The sequence below is a fragment of the Schistocerca nitens genome, chromosome 1 (genome assembly GCF_023898315.1).
Source record: "Schistocerca nitens isolate TAMUIC-IGC-003100 chromosome 1, iqSchNite1.1, whole genome shotgun sequence".
Classification (NCBI taxonomy): domain Eukaryota; kingdom Metazoa; phylum Arthropoda; class Insecta; order Orthoptera; family Acrididae; genus Schistocerca; species Schistocerca nitens.
This window is the reverse complement of record NC_064614.1, coordinates 240,557,233-240,579,675: the sequence shown is the minus strand read 5'-3', so window position 1 is coordinate 240,579,675 and position 22,443 is coordinate 240,557,233. Positions and strand designations below refer to the sequence as shown.

At 42.5% G+C, this 22,443-nt stretch overlaps 1 protein-coding gene across 1 annotated transcript in view; it reads right to left on the bottom strand.

Annotated features, from left to right (window-relative positions):
• LOC126235239 (WD repeat-containing protein 46) overlaps positions 1-22,443 on the bottom strand; it is a 76,165-nt gene that overhangs the window by 41,856 nt on the left and 11,866 nt on the right. The window contains exons 5-7 of the mRNA XM_049943974.1: positions 20,325-20,475; positions 17,871-18,006; positions 10,881-10,980 (exon numbers count right to left, since the gene is read on the bottom strand). Coding sequence (XP_049799931.1) covers positions 10,881-10,980; positions 17,871-18,006; positions 20,325-20,475 — 387 coding nt within the window. The remainder of the gene's footprint in view (positions 1-10,880; positions 10,981-17,870; positions 18,007-20,324; positions 20,476-22,443) is intronic.

Here is a 22,443-nt window from a genome sequence, read left to right as displayed (position 1 = left end):
AATTGTAAGTTTATGCCTAGCCTCGATACCAAGTCTTGTGAAATTTCAGCTGCACCTTTAATTTCAGTCTCAATCAGTTTCTTGTCAACTGTGACAGACAACCTCCACTATCTGACTAGCCTTTCCTTTCCACTTAGATTTAACTGGGATCTAAAAAAACTCTCACTGCTGTTCATTTCAGGTTTTCCTTTACCTAATATTATGTGAGCTCTACTGATTTGTTATGTGTTCTCCAAATCCTGGCACATTGACGTGAATGATTTGGTAGTCACTAGGGTTTTAATAGTCTCATCTCTGGCAGGTCATTTCTTTGGGTCTTACACTCCTACTTCTTGTGCAGCCACCATTATGTAACCTGCATGGAGTCAGGCAATCTTAAAAACATTTGTGTGCTCCCCAGACACACGGTAGATATCTGGATAGGAACCTCTGATCTGCAAAACACCCCTGAGCCATTTAAGAGGGAATTTCATTTTTCAACCTAATCACAAATGTCCTTATTCCAAGTAGTCACTGCCTAGCTTGTCACAGAACCTCTAAAATGAGTAGTTGAAGCCTTTCTCCTAACTCACAACCATGGGGCTAAAATCAGTTTTAGGGACAATGCTACAGACTGCGAGTTTGTTGAAATTATGGTCATCTCAACATTCTCTGTCAATCGCTGGAATGATCCAGGTATGACACTGGGGGAACAACAGGCATTATTTGTTCCAGCATGTACCACAATCTGCAGCTCATTGCACCCCTTTCCCTCAGTAATTGGCAGAGTAGCTTCTTCATGCTGAAGAAGCATCACTGGTACGTTCACTGAAGTCCATGAGGTGATCCTTCTTATCCTCCACTGTCATTACCCTATGAAGTAACATTATTTTCCATCTGATTAAATTGCTTCTGATTAACACACCACCATCCTTTTACTCTTGTTTCCACCTGACACAAAACATAACAGCTTCCTGACAGGTAAAGTATTCTCACTTGCTCAATGTCAGTTGCAGTGGAAGACATCACTTCAATTTTATGGGAAAGGAAGATTGGTGATGTGCTTTGAGTTCTCCCTGATCCGTACTTTCCCTATAACGGGAGCCTAGAATTATCACCAACATTCAACTCAAAGTGAAGTATATGATCGTTTGATAGCACCTGTCTCACGCTGGGCTCAAGAACAGCATTCACAGTGGGGCTGTAAGGTGGCTGGAGGGAATTGACACCATGAATCCTGCAGGGCTGTACTTAAGCCCATAAGAGTAAAAGGTCATGGAGATCTCTTCTGAACAGCACATTGCAAGGCACCCCAGTATGTACAAGCCGAAGTTTTTTTAACTCAGAAGAGTGTTCCTAGAGCCACTCTGTAGCAATTCTGGACATGTGGGGAGTTGCATTGTCGTGTTGGAATTTCCCACGTATGTCGGAATGCACAATGGACATGAATGGATACAAGTGATCACACAGGATGGTTATACTTATGTGTCACACGTCCAAGTCGTATCTAGACATATCAGGGGTCCCACATCACTCCAACTGCAAACACCCCACACCCTTACAGAGCCTCCATCAGCTTGAACAGTCCCCTGCTGACATGCAATGTCCATGGAATCATGAGGTTGTCTCCATACCTGTACAGGTCCATCCGCTCAATATAATTTGAAACGAAACTTGTTTGACCAGGCAACATATTTCCAGTCATCAACAGTCCATTGTCAGTGTTGATGGCCTAGGCAGGGTGTAAAGTTTTGTGTCGTGCAGTCATCAAGGATACAAGAGTGGACCTTCGGCTCCGAAAGCCCATATGCTGACACTTGCAGATGGCCCAGCATTGAAACCTGTAGCAATTTGCAGAAGGGATGCACTTCTGTCACACTGAACGATTCTCTTCAGTCACCATTGGTTCTGCTCTTGCAGGATCTTTTTTCAGCCTCACCAATGTTGGAGATTGGATGTTTTAGCAGATTCCTGATATTCATGGTACACTCGTGAAATAGTCTACGGGAAAATCCCCACTTCATCACTACCACAGAGATGCTGTGTCCCATCGCTCATGCTCCGACTATAACACCACGTTCAAACTCACTTAAAACTTGATAACCTGCCATTGTAGCAATGGTAACCGATCTAACAACTGCACCACACACGTCTTATATTGGTGTTGCTGACCACAGCGCCGTATTCTGCCTGTTTACATACCTCAGCATTTGAATATGCATGCCTATACCAGTTTCTTCGGCACTTCAGTGTAGAAAATAGCTGCTGCAAATCCAGTTAGAAAGTTGACTGAATGAAAGGGATGAGATATTCCTAAGGAAGTAGAGGAGTTCAAATGGCTCTAAGCACTATGGGACTTAACAAGTGGAGGAGTGTTTATAGCAAAACACAGGACCCATAAGTCATACGAGGTCCTAAATAAATCTGACTCTGAACTCATATGGCCAAGACTAACAGTGATTTGTGGACTTAGTATTTACACTGGCCATCGTGTCCAGACATATTGGTTGTAGAATCATTCCAAGATAGGCTTAAACTCTATAGTTTCATAATACCATGAGCATGGAGTAGTAGAGTGGGGTGTCATTGTAATTTACATAGTACATTCTTAGAAAATCGCAAGTATGTTGATAGCAGAAAGTAGAAACACCCCTACGAAATAAGAGTGAACACATTACCAGATAATTTGCCTGAGACCATCAGTATGACAGTCCACATGTGAAAGACATATTTCAGGCACTGTGGTTACAAACAGACCTAATCTTGTGCTTCTTGAAGTTTTCCCAGTGGATTGGATATTTGATCTTTTTTTTTTTTTTTTTGGGGGGAGGGGGGGGGGTGCATCCAGGATATTATTAACCCTTGTATCAATATTTCGGCTGATAGCCTTTCAGTTTTCTCCAGGTGAGTTGCTTGCAAGATTTTTAAAGCACTTTACACCATGGAGTAAACACACATGCATCAGAGATAAAACTGTTTATGACAACAGCATCACTCACTGGTAAAAGTTTAGGCCTCTAAGAGTAGAATGAAGCAAGTGCACAGTTACAGAATTTACGTTGCTTAGGAAGTATCTGGCTGATTATTATGGATGACATATGTTGAAATGCCAGGCAGTGAAGACTTAACAACATTTCCTTTGAGAGTGCAGCAGACGTGAAATGAGGGGTTTCTATGATTTGTTGAGCTGGAAACCCTCGTCTTGGTTGAGCATATTGTCTGCTAATTGCATTTCCACAGCTTCCTTGACCAATGAAACCCAGTACGATGAGGCTGTGGCCAGTATTTTAAATTACCCATAATCCATGGAATGGCCAGTGGAAATAAGAGGGTCATTCAGTAATTGATGAGACAAACTGGTCTGCGGAAAAAAACTGTTAGCAGGGCAAGTTTGGTACTTTTATGGCTTTAAGTTGGCATCACTGGGATGAGCCCTGATCAGATGATGTATCAACATTGTATCGTTTATAACATCAAAAATACATTTCAAGATGGCAACTCTGTTTGAAACGTCCACATTGGTTGAACAACGTTCTGTTATTCATTTTTTACTTGCTGCAGGCGAGAAACCAGTGAATATATACTGTAGAATGTCTAAACTTTATGGTGAAGGTTGTATGAATCATGAAAATTTTTACAAGTGGGTAGAGCAGTTCAAAAATGGTTGCAACTCAGTGACTGACAAACAGTGTTCTGGTTGACCAGTTGTAGTTTCAACTCCCTCACTTGAAAGTCAAATTGATGACATTATTCGTGGCGACCACTGTGTGACTGTGGAAATGATTGATAATGTTCAAGTTAGTACTGGTACAGTTAATAACATTATCTGTAACAAGCTAAAGTACTGCAAAACATGTGCAAGATGGGTCCCAAAGGAGTTGACACGGCTACACGAGGAAACAAGGTTGAGAGTTTACACAGAGCCAAAGGAACGTTATGAAAGAGAAGGCGAGCACTTCCTCAACAAAATTTTAACTTGTGATGAAAATTGTGTTCACTATTATGAGCCAGAATCAAGCAAGCAGTGGAAGTACACTGACTCACCTGTCAAGAAAAAATTCAAAATCCAAGCATCAGCAGGAAAAGTAATGTTGACTGTGTTTTGGGATGCTGAAGGTCCAGTCTTTTTTATTATCTCAAAGAGCAGCATACAATGAACAGCCAATACTACTCGGATTTGTTTTTAAACTAGGTAAGGACAGCCATGAGAGAGAGACGTCACGGATCTCAGAGGAGAGGTGTGACTCTCCAGCAAGACAACGCACATCCTCATATTGCTCAACTAACCTGTGAAACCATCGACAAAATGGGTTGGGAAGTACTGCTTCATCCCCCTTACAGTCCTGATTTAGCACCTCATGATTCCCATTTGTTTGGTGCACTGAAGGAGACATTACGAGGGAAGAGGTTCCAGGACAATGAGGACGTGAAAAAGTTTGTGGGAAATTGGTCCAAACATCAAGAGTTCTTTCTAGCTGGAATAAAAAAGCTTGTATCCTGTTGGAACAAGTGCATAAATGTTCAAGGGGATTATGTTGAAATAGAAAAAGTATTGTTTTGTAAAAAAATACACATCAAAAAAAGTTTTGCATCACCCCAGTTCCCAGAACTCCTGAAGACAGACGTTGACTGTGGATATTATATCACAGGCACAGACTCTTTCACTGTTCAGAGATGTCATTAAACCCACCCAAAGATGTAAACAACCATGCATGAGCAGTGCCTATTAGACATCGGGGGTCCGACAGCCGATCAGTTCCAGTCATTCCACAAGGAAGGACATACACGGCTCATGTTGTCTGTAGTTCAACCATGCCTAGACGGTCAATATCATGGTTCGATTGCATCCGCATTGTTACTTTGTGCCAGGAAGGGCTCTCAACAAGGGAAGTGTCCAGGCATCTCTGAGTGAACCAAAGCGATGTTGTTCGGACATGGAGGACACACAGAGAGACATGAACTGTCGATAACATGCCTCGCTCAGGCCGCCCAAGATCTACTACTGCTGTGGATGACTGCTACCTAGTTTATGGCTCGGAGGAACCCTGACAGCAGTGCCACCATACTGAATAATGCTTTTCGTGCAGCCACAGGAGGTCGTGTTACGACTCAAACTGTGTGCAATTGGCTGCATGATGCGCAACTTCACTCCCAACGTCCATGGTGAGGGCCATCTTTGCAACCATAACACTGTGCAGCGTGGTACAGATGAGTCCAACAACATGCCAAATGGACCGCTCAGGATGGGCATCATGTTCTCTTCACTGATGAGTGTCGTATATGCCTTCAATCAGACAATCGTTGGAGACATGTCTGGAGGCAACCTTGTCAGGCTGAACGCTTTAGACACACTGTCCAGCAAGTGCAGCAACATGGAGGTTCCCTTATGTTTTGGGGTGGCATTATGTGAGGTCGACGTACGCTGCAGATGGTCATGGAAGGCACTGTAATGGCTGTACGATATGTGAATGCCATTCTACATCTACATCTACATACATACTCCGCAATCCACCATACGGTGCGTGACGGAGGGTACCTCGCACCACAACTAGCATCTTCTCTCTCTGTTCCACTCCCAAACAGAACGAGGGAAAAATGACTGCCTATATGCCTCTGCACGCGCCCTAATCTCTCTTATCTTATCTTTGTGGTCTTTCTGTGAAATGTAAGTTGGCGGCAGTAAAATTGTACTGCAGTCAGCCTCAAATGCTGGTTCTCTAAACTTACTCAGTAGCGATTCACAAAAAGAACACCTCCTTTCCTCTAGAGACTCCCACCCGAGTTCCTGAAGCATTTCCGTAACACTTGTGTGATGATCAAACCTACCAGTAACAAATCTAGCAGCCCGTCTCTGGATTGATTCTATGTTCTCCCTCAATCCGACCTGATAGGGATCCCAAACGCTTGAGCAGTATTCAAGAATAGGTCGTATTAGTGTTTTATAAGCGGTCTCCTTTACAGATGAACCAATTCCTCCCAAAATTCTACCAATGAACCGAAGACGACTATCCACCTTCCCCACAACTGCCATTACATGCTTGTCCCACTTCATATCACTCTGCAATGTTACGCCCAAATATTTAATCGGCGTGACTGTGTCAAGCACTACACTACTAATGAAGTATTCAAACATTACGGGATTCTTTTTCCTATTCATCTGCATTAATTTACATTTATTTATATTTAGAGTTAGCTGCCATTCTTTACACCAATCATAAATCCTGTCCAAGTCATCTTGTATCCTCCTACAGTCACTCAACGACGACACCTTCCCATACACCACAGCATCATCAGCAAACAGCCACACACTGCTATCCACCCTATCCAAAAGATCATTTATGTAGATAGAAAACAACAGTGGACCTACCACACTTCCCTGAGGCACTCCAGATGATCCCCTCATCTCCGATGAACACTCACCATTGCGGACAATGTACTGGATTCTATTACTTAAGAAGTCTTCGAGCCACTCACACTTTTGGGAACCAATCCCATATGCTAGTACCTTAGTTAGGAGTCTGCAGTGGGGCACCGAGTCAAACGCTTTCCGGAAGTCAAGGACTATGGCATCCCTCTGATACCCTTCATCCATGGTTCGCAAGATATCATGTGAAAAAAGAGTGAGTTGCGAAACTTCCTGACAGATTAAAACTGTGTGCCCGACCGAGACTCAAACTCGGGCCTTTGCCTTTCGCGGGCAAGTGCTCTACCACCTGAGCTACCAAAGCACGACTCACGCCCGGTACTCAAAGCTTTACTTCTGCCAGTATCTCGTCTCCTACCTTCCAAACTTTACAGAATCTCTCCTGCGAAACTTGCAGAACTAGCACTCCTGAAAGAAAGGATATGCGGAGACATGGCTTAGGAAGAGTGAGTTGCGTTTCACAGGAGCAATGCTTTCTAAAGCTGTGATGATGCATGGACAGCAACTTCTCTGTCACAAGGAAATTCATAATATTCGAACTGAGAATATGTTCGAGAATCCTACAACAAACCGATGTTAAGGATATTGGTCTGTAATTTTGAGGATCCGTCCTTCTACCCTTCTTATATACAGGCGTCACCTGCGCTTTTTTCCTGTCGCTCGGGACTTTACGTTGGGCAAGAGATTTACGATAAACGCAAGCTAAGTAAGGAGCCAATGCAGTAGAGTACTCTCTGTAAAACCGAATTGGAATCCCATCAGGACCTGGCGATTTATTTATTTTCAACCCATTCAGCTGCTTCACAACCCCAGGGATGTCTATCACTATGTCCTCCATACGGGAATCTGTACGAGACTCAAACTGTGGTATGTTTGTATGACCCTCCTGCGTGAAAGATTTCTCAAATGCTAAATTTAAAATTTCAGCTTTCGTTTTGCTGTATTCCTTTGCCAGGCCAGACTGATTAGTGAGTGACTGGATGGAAGCCTTCAACCTGCTTACCGATTTTACATAAGACCAGAATTTTGGGGGGGGGGGGGGGGGTTATGGGCGCTAAGACCAGAATTTCCTTTGGTTTTCAGCAAGATCTTTTGCTAAGGGATGACAGCAGCACGAATCTCTACTAACTTTTGCCTGTCCTCATTCTCCCGATCTTTCTTGTACCACGAGTGCAACTGTCTTTGCTTCCTGAGCATTCTCCGAATTGCGCTGTTAAACCACGGTGGGTCTTTTCCGTCCGTAACCCACTTTTTTGGCACATACTTTTCCAATAGGTGAGTTACAATGTGTTTAAAATTTGCCCATAATTCTTCCATGTCCATCGTACCGGAAGTAAATGAAGTCGATTCATTTACTAAGTGGGATGCTAACAACTGCTAATCTGCTCTTTCTAGTAAGAATACTCTCCTAGCCTTCTTGACCGACTTTTCAACTTTCGTAACCATAGTCGTAATGACAACATCATGATCACTAATCCCTGTCTCAACACTGACACCGTCGATGAGGTCTGGTCTGTTCGTGGCTACCAGATCTAAAATATTTCCATTACGCGTTGGCTGTCGATTTAGCTGCTCAAGACAGTTTTTGGATAATGTGTTCAAAAGTAATTCACACGACGGCTTGCCTGTACCACCTGTAATGAATCCATAGACATCCTAGTCTATACTAGGTAGGCTGAAGTCGCCTCTGACTAATATAGCATGATCCGGGTACTTCTGCGATACAGAATGTAGACTCCCTTTGAATGATTCTAGAACTGTCACGGTGGAACCCGGTGGCCGGTAATAGCGCCTAACAATTAACTTTATTTCCCCTGCCCTGTTAAACATGTCCAGATAACTTCATAATCACACTGTACTTCGACCTCAGTAGACACAATATTTTTTTTCAACTGCAATGAAGACACCACCTCCTACGGTGTCTAATCTGTCTTTCCGATACACGTCCAACCCTCACTAAATATTTCAGAACTTCCTATCTCAGGGTTCAGCCAGGTCTCAGTCCTGAGAATAATTTGCACGCCACACGCTTCCTGGAGGGCAATAAATTCAGGAACTTTATTCCGAATACTCTGAAAATTTACTGCTAATATCTTGATAGCTGAAGCGTCTTCAAACTGAGCGCGTCCTAATTTTCCTGCCTGTACGTCGACTGGTGAGTGTTCGTCAGGACACCTCGCACTACTGCCTAGCCTAAAAAACCCCCATGTGCATGCCGCAAGTACTCTGCTACCTGAGTAGCTGCTTCCTTTGTGTAGTGCACCCCTGACCTATCTAGGGGCGTCCTACAATTCCCCACCCAATGGCGCAAGTCTAGAAATCTGCAGCCAAGACCGTCACAGAGTCGACGAAGCCTCTGGTTGAGACCCTCCACTTGGCTCCAAACCGAAGGACCCCGATCCACTCTGGGAACGATGCTGCAAATAGAGAGCTCTGCTTGCACCCCACGTGCGAGGCCAGCGGTCTTCACCAAATCCACCAGCCGCCCGTACGAACTGAGGATCGCCTCAGAACCCACACAACAGGAATCATTGGTGCCAACGTGAGCAACTACTTGCAGACGACTGCACCCCGTATGCTCGATAGCCGCAGGCAAGGCCGCCTCCACATCTTAGATGAGGCCCCCCGGCAGACAAACCGAGTGCACGTTGGAATTCTTTCCAGCCCTGTAAGCTATTTCCCTAAGGGGCTCCATCACCTGCCTAATGTTGGAGCCCCCAATAACCAGCAAGCCTTTGCCCCCGTGTGCCTGCTCGGGCCCTGCTGAAGGAGCGGCCACCTGCCCACTGACCCACTGACAGGACGAACGGGCGAGGCCAGCCCGACAGCCTCCACATTGACCCCGACTGATAGTGCAACCATATCGGCAGCATATTGGTGAGGCATTTGTGTTCATGGACGACAATTCGCACCCCCATCATGCACATCTTGTGAATGACTTCCTTCAGGATAATGACATCGGTTGACTAGAGTGGCCAGCATGTTCTCCAGACATGAACCCTATCCAACATGCCTGGGATAGATTGAAAAGGGCTGTTTATGGACAATGTGACCCAACAACCACTATCTACATCTACATCTACATTTATACTCCGTAAGCCACCCAATGGTGTGTGGCGGAGGGCACTACGCCGAATAGCTGTTGAGGAGTGGGATGATCTGAACCAACAGTGCCTTGATGAACTTGTGGATAGTATGCCACAACGAATACAGGCATGAATCAATGCAAGAGGACGTGCTACTGGTTATTAGGGGTAACGGCGTGTACAGCAATCTGGACCACCACCTCTGAAGGTCTTGCTGTATGGTGCTGCAACATGCAATGTGTGTTTTTCATGAGCAATAAAAAGGCGATAAATGTTGTTTATGTTGATCTCTATTCCAATTTTCTGTACAGGTTCCGGAACACTCGGAACTGAGGTGATGCAAAAAATTTTTGGTGTGTGTAAATGCTTTTTTCTCCAGGCCGATTTGTCTCTCTAATTACTGAATAACCCTCGTACTATGTTCACTCACTGTAACTTTGTGGGCTGTAGAAGGCGAGTGTATCACTGGTGTCCATTGCAACAATCGTTTAAAGTGCATATTGGTTGTTGTATGTACCTTTTACCATACTCATAAGGAATTTCATACATACCCACCCAAACACTGTATGTACACTGGCCATTTAATTGATTACAGGCAAGTTACAATACTGGTTGCAGACTCATCCTCCTTCAATACAGTGGTCAAGAAAGTTGAAGAAATATTATTAGCTGACAACCTGCTCAACCAAAATGACTGTTCCCAGCTCAACAAATTATGGAAACCCTTCATTTCAAGTCTGTGCTCTTGAAGTAAGTATTAGTCTCCAAGTTTTCCCACCTGACATTTGAACATATGCCATCCATAATAGTCAACCAAATACTTTGAAAGCAATGTGGATTCACTGACTCTGCAGTTGCTTTGTTTTACTCTTAGAGACATGAAGTTTTATCTGTCAGCGATGTTCATGTTACCAACAGTGTTATCTCTGACACATGCATATTTACTCCACAGTGTAAAGTGCTTCAAAACTCTTACAAGAAATTCATCCTGAGAATGGCTGAAAGATTGTCTGCCAAAATATCACTACAAGAGTTAATAATATCCCTGAAGCACTCTCAAAAAATGATGGAATATAAGACCCAATCTTTTTGGAAGAGTCACTGAACCATAATGTGGTTGGGGAGCTTTTGATCAACAAATGCAAAAATGCTTTGAGAGTATTTGAGTTTGTTGAAACTGATGAACAGTACCAATCAATTAAAAGACAAAATGAGAAAATGTAATTAAAATTGGACAAACACAGAAAACTGTGGTTAAAGTTCAAAGACATTTTCCTCATTTCCGTTTCATATAAAGCTCGCCAACACTAGAATTTTATCAAAACTAAACAATACCTAAGAGAAACTCAATTATAAAAATACATATAATGAAATTTCTGTTCTTTTCTTACATGCCTGCAGGGTCAACAGCTACAGCCAATAGCGGATGCTTGTGGCACAACATTTTGGCAAGTGGTTCACGGACATTTGGACTCCACATAGTTACAGTACCTGGTAGCATAAGAAATAAAGATACAGAATAAATAAACTAATCACAATCTCAGAAAAAAAATAGTAAAATATTCATCCTTGATACTGAGAAATTCTAAAAATTGTGTGTGTGAAAATGAAAGACTGACAGACAGCAACAAATTGACTGAATAAAGGTAACTTTATGTAGTGCAGAACAAAATCGGACAGAACTCGAACTCGGATCTGTAACAAGTAAAATTTCACCTTTCCCTAAGATCTAACTAAAGAAAATTAAATAGATTCGGCACATCCAAAACTGCAAAAAATATGAGGTCATATGTAGCAGTAAGATGGGTATAAGAATAAAATAAAAGTACTGCAACTATAGAAATCTTAGATTGTTAACTTTTTAGTGTGGTGACAGTGAAATCATGAGCAACTAGAGAACCAATATCTAAGTCTTTGCACTGCCTTTTATTCTCTTTTCTTCAAACATACAGAAAAACTTCACAATGCCTATTACTGTCTATTTTGTTTTTAACACACTTATAAATACTAATCATGAAAAGATAATGTAATAAAGTAAATTGCATCTTAACAGACCTTAAGAATACTATTGGACTCAGAGGTTAAACCCTGTATAACAATTAAGCAGCTTACAGCAAAACAAGTGTAAGCACTATAATGAGACGCACTAGTATGCTCCTTCAAAGTGTATCATAATTAATGGCAACATTCTTAGATATTACAGTGTCTGTGTCATGTCTCTAGTTTCCAAAATGACATTCTGAAGAGGCAATGCAAAGACAGTGTGTCAAACTGTTACTCGGAGAGCTTACTTTTTTATTAGTCCAGGTGTTCTTCTTCAAGGAGAGCACATTTGAGAAGGTAGCCAACAGGCAGCCAGAATTGATAGACTAATACTTTCTTTTCTTCATACAGCATACAGTAACTGATGTAACTCAAGTGAAAGTGTTAATGAATAATGCAAAAAATGGTGACCACCATTCCAGAATTATAATATTTAAAATTTTATGTGAACAAAGAAATTTCTTTAGAAAGTAATGTTCATTTGACTTCAAACACTGAGAGATCTAAAGCAAAAACTATATTGCAAATGCATTATGTTAATGGAAAGTTCACAACAATAAAACAAAAATCAAGGGCAGGCCACCATGTTACTTACCTCCTGAGGGATGCTGGATAGGTCATAGGCATACTGTTTACTAATGTATGTTGGGGAATCTACAGTTATTTATACAAAACAACTCAATAACTGCTGGTAGAATGTGTCATTCATTTGCACTCTACAGTCTCCAGGAAATGTCTGGTGATAATTAGGGACAGGAGAAAATCGTTTTATTTCATGACCAAATTGGGTGTTATTTTTTGGCAACCTTGGTGTTACTTTTTGGCAAACTTGCCGTTATTTGTTGGCATACCCAGTGTTATTTTTTGGCAAACCCAGTTATCTTTTGACAAATTCAGTGTTGTTTTTTAAAATCTTTGCCCAGACAGGGACATTAACATAGACCCTTAGGTTAAAAGGCTAACACTCTATCGAAAGTCAGTGTTATTTTTTGGTAAATTCAGTGTGCTTTTTGTCATATTTACTGTTGTTTTTTCTGTCAAATTTGGTATGATTTCTTGTCAAGTTCCATGTTTCTTGCCAAAATCTGTGTTGTTTTTGCCAAATTCTGTGATTTTTTTTCCGTCAAATTTCATGTTGTTTGTGTTTTCAACTTCAATGTTGTTGGTTTTGTTTTCACCAATTATGTCAGTGTTTCTTAACATATTTGGTGGTTTTACAATGAAATGAATACCCCTAGCTGCATACAGGCATTGATATAAGTCAACGGGGACAGTTGAAAATGTGTGCCCCGACCGGGACTCGAATCCGGGATCTCCTGCTTACATGGCAGACCCTCTACCCATCTGAGCCACCGAGGACACAGAAGATAGTATGACTACAGGGACTTATCTCTGGCATGCCTCCCGTGAGATCCACATTCCCAACTTATTGTCCCGCACTATATTCATATTGCCCCTGCCCATTATACTCATTACTCACGGCTTTTTGCCGATTCCCATAAGAGTTCGGGCACTGTTTGTGCATCCACACAGAAGAAGATGGTCAAATGGCCGGTGAGAGGGAAACATTCCACGCAGGAAAAATATATCTAAAAACAAAGATGATGTGACTTACCATACGAAAGCGCTGGCAGGTCGGTAGACACACAAACAAACACAATCATACACACAAAATTCTAGCTTTCGCAACCAACGGTTGCTTCATCAGGAAAGGGGGAAGGATAGAGAAAGACGAAAGGCGAAAGGATGAACCGCCCCCGGTGTAAAACCTGTCCCATGCACCCTCCCACCATCACCTAATCCAGTCCTGTAACCCGGAAGGTGTACACGATCAAAGGCAGAGTCACGTGTGAAAGCACCCACGTGATTTACCAACTGACCTGCCTACACTGTGAAGCTTTCTATGTGGGAATGACCAGCAACAAACTGTCCATTCGCATGAATGGACACAGGCAGACAGTGTTTGTTGGTAATGAGGATCACCCTGTGGCTAAACATGCCTTGGTGCACGGCCAGCACATCTTGGCACAGTGTTACACTATCCGGGTTATCTGGATACTTCCCACTAACACCAACCTGTCAGAACTCCGGAGATGGGAACTTGCCCTTCAGTATATCCTCTCTTCTCGTTATCCGCCAGGCCTCAACCTCCGCTAATTTCAAGTTGCCGCCGCTCATACCTCACCTGTCTTTCAACAACATCTTTGCCCCTGTACTTCTGCCTCGACTGACGTCTCTGCCGAATCTCTTTGCCTTTACAAAGGTCTACTTGTGTCTGTGTATGTGTGGTTGGATATGGGTGTGTGTGCGAGTGTATACCTGTCCTTTTTTCCCCCTAAGGTAAGTCTTTCCGCTCCTGGGATTGGAATAAAACCCACATCCTTTCGTCTTTCCCTCTCCTTCCCTCTTTCCTGATGAAGCAACCGTTGGTTACGAAAGCTAGAATTTTGTGTGTATGATTGTGTTTGTTTGTGTGTCTATCGACCTGCCAGTGCTTTCGTATGGTAAGTCACATCATCTTTGTTTATATATATATATATATATGGTATCTGTTCTTTCGGACAAGTTTTTAATGAATTTGGTGGTGGTGTCCATTTTACCAAATTCGGTGTTTTTTTTAATAAATTTGTTGTTACTGTTTTGTTTTTTTTGCCAAATTCAGGGGTGTTTTTTCTGCCAAATCCAGGGGAGTTTTGTGACTTTATAGGCTTTCCTGGCATAATAAGTTTTGAAATTCTCTTTGGGTTTGCTGCCGGATCCTAACATTAACTCGATTCAATATTTTGACAATCCAACTGCTCATCATCTTCAGAATGCTCCTGATGCTACTGAGTCCCACTGAGAACTGACGCCAAGGCTGCAAATCAATATAGGCCTCTGTACCGTACATGGCACATGTACTGCACACCACAGCTGCTGCCCTCCAAGACGGGGCAGATGGCGTCGACCTTAGTAGAATACCAGCAGCAACAATATATCACATTCAAGAGACTATTTTCAAACATTCGGACTGGCTGCACTGAAGAACGTTCTGTTTTGATGTGGAATAATACACGGTTCCACGTCCTGCTAAGAGGAAACTCATTGACTTAATTAACCAAATTATCTGCCAACCCAATTTCTATTGCCTCTTTATAAACACTGTTCCAAAAGCTGGAAGTGTTGGCAACTATCACAGTTTTGTCAAACTTCATCCCTTGTCCTTCCTTTAAGAAATGTACTGCTACCACCAATTTTTCCAGTTGTAGCTTCGTATAACGACAATGTTACACGCACCTGGCCTGAACTGTGCAAATCCAATGGCTGACGTAACCCTTCCCACATCAACATGGAGTTTTATATAAGCCAGGCTTCTTAAGCCCCAAATCATCTTCCACAGAGACGAGTTGTGCCCTAAACGTGGAAGGTGGACGGCACATACTCTTAATGTTAAAACTCCTTAAAATTCTTCCAATCTTAAATGATATGCCCCCAGCATAAGGAATAATGGCCACAGAACTACAATCCTATTCATGCACCTCCAGGGATGGTCCAAACTCTATAGCCTGCTTCTCAGAGTACCTATTTTCCTTAAAAACAGCCATCAAATGTGCAAGTTCTTGGATTAAACTCTCTGCATCAGAAACGGCTTATGCTGAGCCTACAGAGTCCTAAGGACGCCACTGTGTTAGTATGGTGGATGGCAACTCTAAGCATGCAGATACCGAGCAGCATGTGTTGGGTTTCGGTGAACACTATATCCCATAGTACCATCTGTTGTTTTGTAAACGATGACGTCCAAGAATGAAAGCATCCCATTCCTTTCAACCTAAATGGTAAATTTAATACTGGGATGAAGACAGATGATGTGGTCCAAAAATCTGTTGAGAGCATCATGTCCATGTGGCCAGATGAAAAAGTTATCATCTACATACCTCCAGAAGCACATTGGTTGCAAAACCAATGTTCCAGTGCCATATTCTCGAAGTCCTCCATGAATAAGTAGGCAAAAATGGATGATAAAGGACTACCCATAGCTATTTTGTCATTCTGCTCAAAAATGTTGCTGTTAAATGAAAAATATGTGGATTTCAGCATGTGACGACAAAGCTTCACCAACTCTTAACCCAGTTTCTCACTAATCAAGCTCTGTGACTCTTTCAGAGGGACTCGTGTAAATAGAGATACCACATCAAAACTCAATAATAAATCCAAAGGACCCAGCCTCAAAAATTTCAATCATCAAATAAAATCCACTGAACTGGAGATATGGTGTTCACACTTGCCAACATATGGGCTGGGGTGCACTCAAATTACTAACAATAGGGCACACAGGGATCCCTTCCTTAGGTAACTTAGGCAGACCATACAACCTAAGCAGAACAGCAGCACCAGTATGAAGCTTCTTATGTAAATCTTTGGACAATGAGCTCTTTTTCAAAACTGAAAATGTCTTGCTCCTAATCCTTTCTGTTGGGTCACTAGACAGTTCTCTGTAAGCCAGGTCACTGAGTAGTATATTTATTTTAGGGATGTAATCTTCCTGTGTCATCATCACAACCATGGAATTCCCTTTGTCAGCTGGTACACTACTACATCATCATCATTCCTACGGGAACGAATGGCCACTGTCTCTCCGGAAGAGATGTTACCCCACGGTGGCCGAGCCCAATGTAATGTGTGGTACACTTCTTGCCTTATTTCTTCCATCTGGTTCTCAGTGAGGTGTGTATTGCTTGTTCTACAGAGCAGACAAATTCTGCGACATGAGGTCTCTATGGAGTGGGAGCAAAATTTAAACCTTTCTACAACACCAAAACTTTGGTCATGTCCAACACCTTACTAAAAAGATTAATAACAGTGCGTTGAAGTTTATTTCTTCTGATGCTATAGGATGAGAAAGAAGATGTTCAAATCTCAAAGACTGGTTGGTAAGGGCACTAAGTACCCAGTCTGATAGTGCCCATGGAAACCATCAACCCACTCCCCTACGTCTCTTGAAAACTGTGATGACAAGCCTAATGGAAGTAAAATAAATCTCTGAAAACAATATCCAGCTGTCTAAAGGTAAAACAGATGTGTTTTCTTATCAGTGCTTGGCTGGATGAAGAGTTGGTGAAGCTCTGTCGTCTTATGCTGACATCCACGTATTTTTCATTTAACAGCAACATTTTTGAACAGAATGATGAAATAGCTACGGGTAGTCCTTTATCATCCATTGTTGCCAGCTTATTCATGGAGGGCTTTGAGGATATGATACTATGGACTTCAGCTTTGACAAAAACATACTTCTGGAGGTATGTAGATGATACCTTTTTCATCTGGCCACATGGACATGCTGCTCTCAACAGATTTTTGGACAACTTAACTGTCTTCATCCCGGCATTAAATTTACCATGTAGGTTGAAAGTGATGGGATGCTTCCATTCTTGGACGTCATGGTTTACAAAACAACAGATGGTACTATGGGACAAAGTATTCACTGAAAACTGACACACACTGATCGGTGTCTGCATGCTGAGAATTGCCATCCACCATACCAAGGAAGTGGCATCCTTAGGACTCTGCTATGCAGAGCAATGCCATTTTTGATGCAGAGTGTTTAACCTAAGAACTTGCGTATTTGATGGCTGTTTCTAAGGAAAATGGATACTCTTAGAAGCAGATTAATCGAGTTATGGAGTTTGGACCATCCCCGAAGGTGCATGAATAGGGCATAGATCTGTGGCCTTTATTCCTTATGCGAGGGCATATCATTTAAGACTCTAAGAATTTTGAGGAGTTTTAACATTAAGGGTGTGTTCCATTCACCTTCCAAGATTAGGGCACAACACAGCTGTGTGAAAGTTGGTTTTGGGGTTTAGGAAGCCTGGCTTATATAAAATTCTGTGTCAACATGGGAAGGCTTATATCGTCAGTTCGACTCACAGAGTTCAGAACAGGTGCGTGGAACAATGCTGTCATGGGGCGTGCACTGCCTCAAATCCTTCTTAATTGCTATTCTATGCTGGAGCTGACAAGAGGAATATAGTTACTACTACATTCAGAACATCTTAAGGTGGTATGTGTCTCCAATCAAGTTATTTTCCATATGTGTTAATACAAATGCAGCAGTTTTTGCAGCAACCAAAAAGCTGGCAGGTACGAACAGAGTATGAAATGGCACAGTTACTTTTATGTGGGACTATAGAGTAAAACAGGCATTCCTTTAGTTAATGTTTCAAAATACTATCCAATATACCTACAAACAATTCTTCCAAATATAAATATGCACTTACACATATCTTAAAAGTCTTGAGAAAACAAAAGTAATTTGGAAACTGTGCTGGAAAAATATTATTGTTAGCTCAGATGCTCACCTTTCGAATGTCCTAAACAAAGAACAGCATTGTATGGATTTTGTGTCATTATATTAAGCCTTCCTAGCCTTGCATTATATCGAGAAATTATCTTTCCAATGGAAACATCTAACCACGCGAGGTATCCTTCTTCACTCTGAAATCAAACAGAAGAAGAGTATCAAATATATTGTACAGAAAGTAAAAATGTTGCAGGAAAGGTCTGATAGAATTAATTGGATTAAAGGAGACCACTCACCAAAAAGCATAAGCATTTAGTCATTGATAAGCACACTCGCGTGCGTCCACATGCACGCACACATGCATGCATGCACATGCCCTTATATGGTCCTGGATGAATGAACAGTGCCAGTGCTTCACTTTGACAAGTAGATGGGCTGTGACGGGGGTTGTGTTAGGTGGGGTGGGTAGAGCAAGAGAGAGGCAGGAGGCAGGGAGAGCAACTGGGGCTGGTTGGCTGGCAGCTTGGAGGGAGATACCTGGTTTGCAGTTAGGCATGCAGGGGGGAGGGGTGGCAGATATATTTGCTAGACATCCGACGCACAGTTGTCGGGGCAGTGGGGAGTGGCATTTGCTGAATGTGACGTGGGGACAGCAAGTGGGTCCTGCATGACAAACTCCTGTGCCAAACTGTTTATGGGCCTTCTATAGGAAACCTTCCTAGCCTCTGAAACTCCCAACCCTTTGTCTGTATTATGTACATTGATGATATCTTCATAATTTGGACTCAGAGCCAAGACACCCTGTACTCATTACTTCATGATCCCAACACCTTTTCTCCCATCTGCATCACCTGGTCCTCCTCTACCCAATGTACATTTCTGGATATTGACCTCCGCCCCTCTAATGAGTCCATCCACACTTCTGACCACATTAATCCTATTAGCCAAAAGTACCTGCATTTTGAAAGCTGCCATCCCTTCCCCACCAAAAAATCCCTCCCATACAGTCTAGCCATCTGTGGGCAACATATCTGCAGTGACGAGAACTCCCTTGCCCAATATGGTGAAGTTCACACAAAGGCCTTCATAGATAGGTAAAACCCCCCCTAAACCTAGTCTACAAATGTATTTCCCATTCCATATCCTCACATACACCCAATCCTCCCATCATGTCCAAGAATCAGTTACAAAGGAGTGTCCCCTTGTCACCCAGTATTACCCTGGACTGGAACAACTGAACAATATCCTCTGCCACGGCTCTGAATATCTCGTCATGCCATGAGAGATATTCAATCCAAGATCCTTCCCACCCATCCTAAAATGGTGTTTCATCATCCACCCACCCTATACAACATCTTAACCCATCCCTATGCCACTTCAACTCCCAGCCTCTTCCCACTATGGTAATATCTTTGTGGTAGACCAAGGTGTAATACCTGCCCAATCCACTCCAGCTCTGTCACAGGCTTATCCTACCCAACCAGAGGCTGGGCCATCAGTGTAAGCAACCATGTTATATATCAATTATGCTGCAGGTCCTTCTCATCATCACCAGCTTCTCTGAACTACATATTTGAGAGTTCTCCTTACAACACATCCTTCGCTCCTGTAACTGTCCAAGCCTCGATCTCTGGTAACCCACTGTCCCAATATCCACACGAAACAGTTCCCGTTCCTCCACTGTCGCCCCCTCCCAATGCACGACTCCATGTCGCCATCAGTATGCACCGCTCCCCACCAACTGACAACCACGCGTCACATGCCTAGCCCATGTAGCTGCCATCTCTCCCTTCCCATTCCTAGCCAGCACACCAGCTGCCTCTCTCCAAGCCACTAACCACACAACCCTAATCCTCCTGTCTCCTGCCTCTCTCCCCCTCTATCAACCTCACCCAACACAACCTGCCCAAATGCAGCAGTGGCACTGTTCATCCAGGTGGCACCATGTAGGGGCACAGCCATGCGTGTGTGTGTGTGTGTGTGTGTGTGTGTGTGTGTGTGAGAGAGAGAGAGAGAGAGAGAGAGAGAGAGAGAGAGAGAGAGCGAACACACCATATTCAATGAAAAAGAAACATTAATAAACAGTTTTACACCTGGCTAATTATTTTTGTATGTATGAATATACAACTTGTGCACTGTCAATGTGCTAATCTTTCTGACATTGTGCCATTCGTAGTCAAGTGAACAAAGACAGGAAAGATGCTGATCATTCACTGTCCTTGCATAATATAGGTCTAGCAATTTCTCTTAATAATACACAAACTATGTCTGAAATGACAAAGAAAGTCAATCTGTGCGCACTACAGCTATGCAGGCTTCATGTATTCTATTACCCCTGAAGAAGTATTTGTCTGACAGCAACAGTCTCAGTCCTGTCGATGCGTCTGTTGACAATTCAACACTTCAATTATACCTGAGCTGTTATCTTAACTCCTTCCATTGTATTTATATGCTACCTAGAGCATTCCACAGCCAGAAGTAAGGTATAAGCAAGAAATGTAAGCATACTCACACTGGTAGCCAGCAGGAAGTGGTATGGCAGGAACTCCATCCTTAGAGCGTGGTGTAAATTCTTCAGACAGTGTAGTTCTATACCTTGGTTGTCATATATGTACACCCAATTCTTCTGTGCAACAGCAAACATTGTTTCCATATGCAGCCACCTTTTACATAAAATCACATTTGCTTCTTAAGTATTTGGATCACAAAGAATGTGTAAAACAGCTAAATCAACTGTGTTACCTCAAATTTTGATCACTAAATATATTACTGTAACATGTTACAATTACATTACATAATTAACACAATAATGGAAATTCCTACAAGGTGTACAACTTTGCTTCTGCCAATTTCCGATAGGTGGCGGCAATGGTAAGTAGCGGTTGAAAGAAACAAATTGCAGACGTCAGGCAGTTAGCTTGGACTTCGGTCAACATGACCTCATTCAAACATTAGTCAATTTGTGTCTGGATCTGAAAGTTGTTTCTAATTGAAAATATCAATTTATGAGCCTAATTCTCGTCATCTGCAGGAGGTGTTACTGTTTTGTTTCAATATGAAGAAAACACCGGCTGAATCTCATCGAATGCTCTCAAGTACATATGGTAAGGACGCCATTAGCGAAAGAACGTGTCATTAGTGGTTTCAATACTTCAAGGATGGTGATTTTAACATCGTAGACCAGCATAGTGGTGGAAGAGAGAATGTTTTCACAGATGCAGAACTGGAGACATTGCTTAGTGAAGACTCGTGTCAAACTCAAGAATAATTGGGACGATTAGTGGGAGTGACAAAGCAAGCCATTTCAAAAGCTCTCAAGGCTATGGGCATGATTCAGAAAGAAGGAACTTGGGTCCCGTGTGAGCTGAAACCAAGGACATTGAACAGCATTTGTGTGTTTGTGAACAGTTGCTTCAGAGGCAAAAACGGAAGGGATTTCTGAATCACATTGTGACCGGGGACAAAAAATGGGCTAATTACGATAACCCTAAAAGCAAAAAATCATGGGGATATCTTGGCCATGCTTCCGCACTGACAGCCAAACCAAATATTCATGACTAGAACATCATGCTCTGCATTTGGTGGGACCAGCTCGGCGTCCTGTACTAGGATGTGTTAAAACCAAGTGAAACAATCACAGGTGCTTGTTATCGAACACAATTAATGTGTTTGAGCAGAGCATTAAAAGACAAATGGCTGCAATACAGCGAGAGGTACGATAAAGTGATTTTGCAGCATGACAACGATCGACCCCACATTGCAAAAGAGAACAAAATGTGCTTGAAAATGTTAGAATGGTAAGTCCTACCCCACCTGCTGTATTCTCCAGACATTGTTCCCTCTGACTATCACCTGTTTAGATCAATGGCACATGGCCTGGCTGACCAACACTTCCGATCTCATGGAGAAGTCACTAATTTGATCGACTCATGGATCACTTCAAAAGATGAGCAATTTTTTCGACACAGGATTCGTGCACTGCCCAAAAGATGGGAGAAAGTAATGGCCAGCGATGGAAAATACTTTGAATGATATGTGTAACGGATTTGTTTCTTTAAAGCCCCAAATGTTGGGAGAAAAAAATGGCAGAAGCAACGTTGTACACCTTGTAGATGGAACAACACACAAAATAAGAGAAAGGCAACAGCCCATCTATAGCAGACTGATGTGTGGAACACAATAATATTTAACAGGAAACAGTATTCACACTGGCTTTCAAGCTCTTGCTCTTTTTCTAGTAGAACAATAACACTCAACCACATGTACACATCTGTGGCCACGGGTGCCTGTGTGGTTGCGTGTGCTTTTATTAGAAAAACAGCAAGAGCTTGAAAGCTAGTGTGAATATTGTTTCCTGTTACATGTTCCTATGCTTCACACATCAGTCCATGATAAGTCCGTTGTTGCCTTTCTCCTCTATATTTTAAAGTGGGAGGGGTTACTGTCTCCTTCACATTCTACCTTCCTTAGCGGTTGCTAAACAGTGACGTTGGTACCTAGTTGAACCTATAGAATTGCAAAAATTAATTTGTGGACATTTTCTTAAATACTAGCTGCTAGAAAATGGGTACAAAAAAGTACTCATTTCTGACTAGATTTTCATCTAACGGGAAACACTGCGGAATCATAAA